The sequence below is a fragment of the Bombus bifarius genome, unplaced genomic scaffold (assembly GCF_011952205.1).
Source record: "Bombus bifarius isolate JDL3187 unplaced genomic scaffold, Bbif_JDL3187 scf7180000008162, whole genome shotgun sequence".
NCBI classification, from domain to species: Eukaryota; Metazoa; Arthropoda; class Insecta; order Hymenoptera; family Apidae; genus Bombus; species Bombus bifarius.
This window is the reverse complement of record NW_022884484.1, coordinates 1,684,530-1,690,610: the sequence shown is the minus strand read 5'-3', so window position 1 is coordinate 1,690,610 and position 6,081 is coordinate 1,684,530. Positions and strand designations below refer to the sequence as shown.

At 37.1% G+C, this 6,081-nt stretch overlaps 1 protein-coding gene across 4 annotated transcripts in view; it reads left to right on the top strand.

The window, feature by feature from the left end:
• Positions 1-1,466: 1,466 nt before the first annotated feature.
• Positions 1,467-6,081, top strand: part of LOC117208767 (nephrin) — a 484,683-nt gene continuing 480,068 nt past the window's right edge. For 2 of the 4 annotated variants that reach the window (XM_033450100.1, XM_033450101.1), the window contains exon 1: positions 1,467-2,917. In XM_033450100.1, the coding sequence (XP_033305991.1) occupies positions 2,836-2,917 (82 nt within the window). In that variant the 5' untranslated portion in view covers positions 1,467-2,835. The remainder of the gene's footprint in view (positions 2,918-6,081) is intronic. The other 2 variants (XR_004487770.1, XM_033450099.1) reach the window with 1 other exon arrangement.

Sequence of the window (6,081 nt, the reverse complement as noted above, 5' to 3'; positions counted from 1 at the left end):
GATGTTACTTTATTAAATTTCTGTTTCAAATATTTGATGCTTATTTGCATTGCATCCATTTATTAATAAATTGCATTGCTTAAAATAATATTGGAATATTGTTATTACACGAATATATTCGTTGTTTTCCGAAATATAGGACGTTTATATAAAATGTAATGCAATTATATTCCGTTTTCTTTTTTCTCCAAGTTCTTAAGTAAAATAAATTTTTGGTATTTTAAAATGCCATCACTGTATCTGCAAAATGGAAAACACTTTCATTGCAAGATCGAATATCTTGTTGAATAAAGGATATATTTTATACTGTGGCTTCTGGGTTACAGTTTAATTTACGTTCCTTAAAAGATACAAGTTGTTGGAATTTCAATTACGTTTTTGTAATTTAGTTCTCTACAATTCCTATATTACGTTGTTGAATGTAAATTGAAGAAAGAAAAGTAGCTGGTTATAATCTGGTTAAAAAATGAATAATTTTTCTGTGAAAGTTTAGGATATACATAGATTGAAACCAGAAGTTTGTTTATTAAATTCTGCACTGCTTGTGTGCACGTATGCACACCAGATGTTGAATTAGACCTTATACCGGGTGACACAACTGGACACTGTTCATTTGGAAAGCTACATTGTACTACGGAATTTATTAAACAGTCCTGCGTGTAATATACTTGAAACTGCATTTCAAAAAGATCAATAATTAATTTTATTTAAATAAAAAATCATGCTTGTAAGACGATCCTTATTATAAAGAATTTGTACCTTTATATAAATAATCATTAGATGTAAACAACTAATTGTACAAAGGCAAAAGAGCGTAATATATTATAAAATACCTGATAGTAGAGAATATTCAAATTAATATGTATTAATACTTCAGAAACATGTAATATTTTCAAAGGAAAAAGAAGAAAGAAAGTCTATATAGTTTTTGAGTTAACTGAAATCTATATCAAAATTTTCTAAAATTACTTCTCTTGCTATTGTAATTTTTTTACAGTGATCTTTAAATTCATCTTCACTACATTTTCTATCTAATCATTTCTGCTCCTCTGTTTTTTCTATTATCGATAAACTCGTAGTCATCCTCTGCGTTAAATTTATATTTTCCATTCTTCGTGTAACTCGTCCAGTTATTTATATGGCGCGCATATACGTTTCACTTGAAAAGCGATACTTTTCTCTGTGTACAGATAGACAGTTCGAAAAGATTGCAGGAGCAGCGAAGGTGAACGGAGGATCCAAACAATCGGTTCACCCTCTGCCCGTAGGATCCACGGTATCTTGACGACGTTTTCCGTCGATTTTCCGCATCTGCGTTGTTCTTCTCATCCTCATCGTGTCAAGTGCTTTGCGTGCGCACTGCGCTCACAGGCAGTAGGGGTTGGGAGGTGCAGTTGGATGCTGATCGTCGGTTCGTTCGTGGCTGCTCGGCTTCGCTCGGCAATCTCCGTGGATCTCTGCGGGGGCAGAGGCCTCCTTCCCTTTCGAGCAATTCCACAGTGTTCACACTCCCGCGTAGGTGTGCGGTGGTACATGCCGAGTTTTATTTCATCGTCGCGCGATCCAGTGATGAGTACGTGTTCGTAGCGGCCGCCCTTAGATTACAAGTGATAACGCGAATTGCCACGTTGTTTCTCGACGTGTAATAAGTGACGCGCACGGGAAACGAAATAATAGAAGATCGTTGGAAGATTGACAACGACGGAGCACGAGATTAGGAAGGAAAAACAACGAGCGTGAATGGAAACCGGCAAAAATAAGGGTGCGATCGGTGTCATCGATGTTCGTGTTCAGAAACGAACGACAGAGGCCGAGAAATAAAGCTGATTCTCGCGTGGATACTCTATCGAGTGATACTGGTTTCGGAGCTGTCGACGGTCGACGAATTTGAACGTAGTGATTCCGCGTCCTTTGACAATTCACCTGTTACAAGTGGACTCGCGGTGCAGTTTAACTCTCCCCTGCCTCCCCCACCACCCTGATTGATCGATCTCTCGAACGCGTCGATCGCGAGCTTCCATACTATTCGTATGACGTCCTGCTGTCGGATATGATTACGTTTCGAGCGTGTCGAGAGGAAAAAGTGCACCGAGAAAGCAGCGACAAAGGCGTTTGTAATTTATAAGCCGGCAAAGTGCGCGTTCCCGTCGGTTGCTACAGAAACATTGTTTCTTGACATCGCACGGTACACGATTCTTTCGAGAGATCGTTCTGGATGTGATCTTTTCCTTTCGATTATCTCTCAGCCAATCAGACACGCTTCATCACGATTATCAAACTTTTCGATCGCGATAGCGCTACCGACTCTCGAACATAGTGACGCGTTACGTCTCAACGTTCATTTCGAATTGAATTCGAATTGAAAGAAAGTGAAGGATCGAGAAAAGTATTATGTGAAAAAGACGAAAGGTTAAACGTAAGGAGAAATACTAACAGATGACGATTTGTCGCGATATTTGTGTTTTGTATACGTGATAGCACTTCGGTTTGGTGGTAAACAACTGGTCAAGTGATATCTGTGCGAAATAAGGATATCGTCGAAGAAGTTACGTGCTCATTGGAAATACGTACTTCTTAAATGCAAGGTTAAATGCGGGTATCGAGCGTGCAATCGATTTATGTTGATATTCGTTGTTCCACAGCGAACATTTCAATGTCGATCTCACGATAAATAACGAAGGTGTACTGTGCGTGTAAACTGTGAAGTGACTTATTTTCTAGAACGAGGTAAATATACGCGTTCGGTGTGCGAGTGGATGGACCATTCTGTGTTTACATACGTTCTATCGTGTTCGGTGTGTTCATCTATGTTCCTGTAGCGGATTCGTTCTAACCATGAAGGAGTACGGAATGAAACTGTCACCGATGAGGCTGATCCTGATTTTCACCATTTTTTCCACTGCGACCATTGTGAAAGGTAAGTGTTCAATTGTAGATAGTTCTCAAACGATTTTCGATAAATCGTGAAATCGTTGTCGGCGTACGTATGGTGAAATTCGCGGATAGGAAAAAAGCTAAAAGTTCGCATTGCTATATATTTCGAAATTTGAAAAGGTGTAGGATAGTTTAATAAAAAATCTGCAATATTTTAACAAATTAACTGAAAACTACATTTTTTTATTCTTTTTTTATTACTTTTAATACATTCGATGTGAGTCTTGGAAATTGAAAATGGCGTTATATTAAGTGTTGTATCTATATAGGAGAAATTAGCGATATTTTAGTAAAATAAGCTACCTCCTTTAATTCTTCTTCTTTTACTATTTTTAATACTTTTGGCGCGGATCGTGTACAATTAAAAATGGCGGTATATTAAGCGTCGTGTCTAGGGAATAATTAGCAGTGTCTAAAAAAGTAACTGAAACCTGCACTTCTTCCTCCTTTTCTTCTATTTTTAGGTATTAATTATGATACAAATATAAAATATTCCGTTTCTCAATTGCAAACAAGATACGGACACAAAGTAAAATGATCAGAAATTTTATAGAACGAACATAAGTGTTTTCATAGTCCATAGTAATCGAATTCTTTACAATCATATATCTGCGTTCATACGCCAAGAAAATGAATTTCACGATTCTTTCAATTTTCGATTTTTCAGTAAGAATCTTTTAATACGTTAACTGTTAAGCGAATTATCATTGAATTAAATGCTGAATCTACTTCGCGACAGACATTTGAACAATTTGAACACGTGCCTTGACACATGTATCGTCTTCGCTACATATTCGTGTTAAATAATATTCTTACCTTTAGTATCCGATCATCAGCGTAAATATCTACTATTACAAAGCAAATATTAATTTCTTTACAATAGGTTATATCTTTTCTCCCTTGAATTCTCCCTTATGTTCTCTTATATTACGAATATAAACTATGAGTATACACTTTACTAGGATCCTATTGCACAATAATTCACCAGTGAATAATATCAGTTAGAGGTTACAAGGTACAAACTTCATTTTTTCCAATTCTACAATTTTACACCGAATAAAATAATCAGCTGTCTTATAAGACACTACATAACTTGTAAAAACTACATGCATAACTTAGTCTGTTTTATTACCAACCTTATGAGTGTTATGCAAGAGAATTTATTAACTTCGATAACTTGCGATTTGCGCCGTGTAAAGTTCCACTAGGGATATTAATTCGCGCAAAAGAATCTAGGAAATACGTAGTTACATTTCAAACGTTTATTAAAAGTTGGCAATTTTTCAAATCAATTTGGAAAGGGACATGTTCAACGCTATTCTAGGAAGACTCAGAGCGTACCATAAAAGTCGACGCGTTGTCGAAGATTGTCGAAACGTTATTTTCCAAAGGATATAAATAAGGACTACAAAACAGAACAAAAACCAGACAACTAGCAACTACTTCGGAATCAATGGAAACTATTTCGTAGCACGCGACGCTGGTATCACGACGCGGTATAAACCTTCGTGGAAGTCTTTTGTTATACTTGCCTCGAAATTACGCTAAATTCTGTCAGAAAAAAAAGGTCGAACGAGAAAGAAAGGAAGAAATAAAGGGAAGAGAAGAGAAGAAACGTCCACGCGCTCGTTAAGTTATTAAGCGCCCACTTTGGCTTAATTATTTCGATGAGAACCTTTTTGAGGAGCAATTAGGTGTTGAACCTGATTTCCAACTAGCATGCATAGACGAAGTCCAGGGCAAACGGTTCTCGCGCACGGAAACTCAACCGATTGAAGCTCGGGTGCGATAAAGAAAATACACGGCGGGAATTGGATCTGGCAAAATTGCGCCAAAAGGCGGCCATCCAATCATTCAGCTGACCAATCACTCGATAAATGGAACCACGACCTCGTGTCCACGACGAATGTGGATCGAATTTTTGTTTTTCTCCCCACTTTTTTTCCCTTCTCTCTCGCTCCTTCTCCTCTCGTTTCGTTATTATTTGCATAAAGCTTATACGGATTTTCGTTGTTTATCGCGTACCAGTGTCTCCCTTTCGGGACTTGATAGCTTGTAAACGAACAACGCGATTTGTTTTTGCCAGTCGCAATACGTACAGTATTATGGAGAAGATGAAAAACGTAAAAGGGGTTGGTAAAATCATTTCTAATCTCGAGGAGAATGTTGATATTTTTTTGTACTTTGGCTTACGTTTACATATGATAGATGTTTAAGAATTCGAGAATTAGTAGGAAAAGGTTTGATGCTGGAACTACCAAAGTGTAATTTTTCATAGAGATTTTATAGATTGGATCGTTCACAGGAATTTGAATAATTTTTAATAAAATATCTGGATATTACATTTCCCTTGGTACCGTATGTATACATCTCTCCAATTTGTATTCTCCAAATTTTTCGAGAAGGGTATTTCATGTTATTTCTTTCCGGAAGCGAGACTTGGGTGTGATTCTGTGATTGATCCTGAAAATATGCGTGTTTTACTATCGATAGACGACGTTTTGTATTCGAGCAGAGGGTAAGGTTGATTTGACAATTCGAGAGATGATTTATCACACGTCCTGAATCTCGCACGTCAAAAGATATTTTATTACCGTTGTGAACGAGAGGTATGTACGCTCTATAGTTCCGACATACGTGAACTTGAATAATATGATAAATTACACCTTAACAAATTTCTTAGAACAAACCGCTTCCTCTACTCTGTTGCTTCATTATCTCAAATATTTCAATATTCGTTAGAGACGATAAAATATATCTAGCGAAATGGTTTATGTAAAACCTTAGCTGAATAAATGCGACAAAATAATATGGGGGTGGTTGGTAACTGGTGGTACAAGCGGAAAGGGGGTGATTCTACGCGAAAAAAGAAGTCGAAAATATAGAATAAAAATTTTCCGTTCGAGGCTTTGTTTTCGAGAAAATCGACTTTGAATTTTGGCTCGGTACGCGCGCACTTTATCGTGTCTCGTTATAACGGATCTCACTGTAGATCGTTGTCTCGATGGAAAAATTAAAAAAAAAATTTTTTTATCCTATATTTTCGACCTCTTTTTTCGCGTAGAATCACCCCCTTTCCGCTTGTACCATCAGTTACCAACCACCCTGTATATACACCATTAATATTTTTTACCATAGACATGGTGA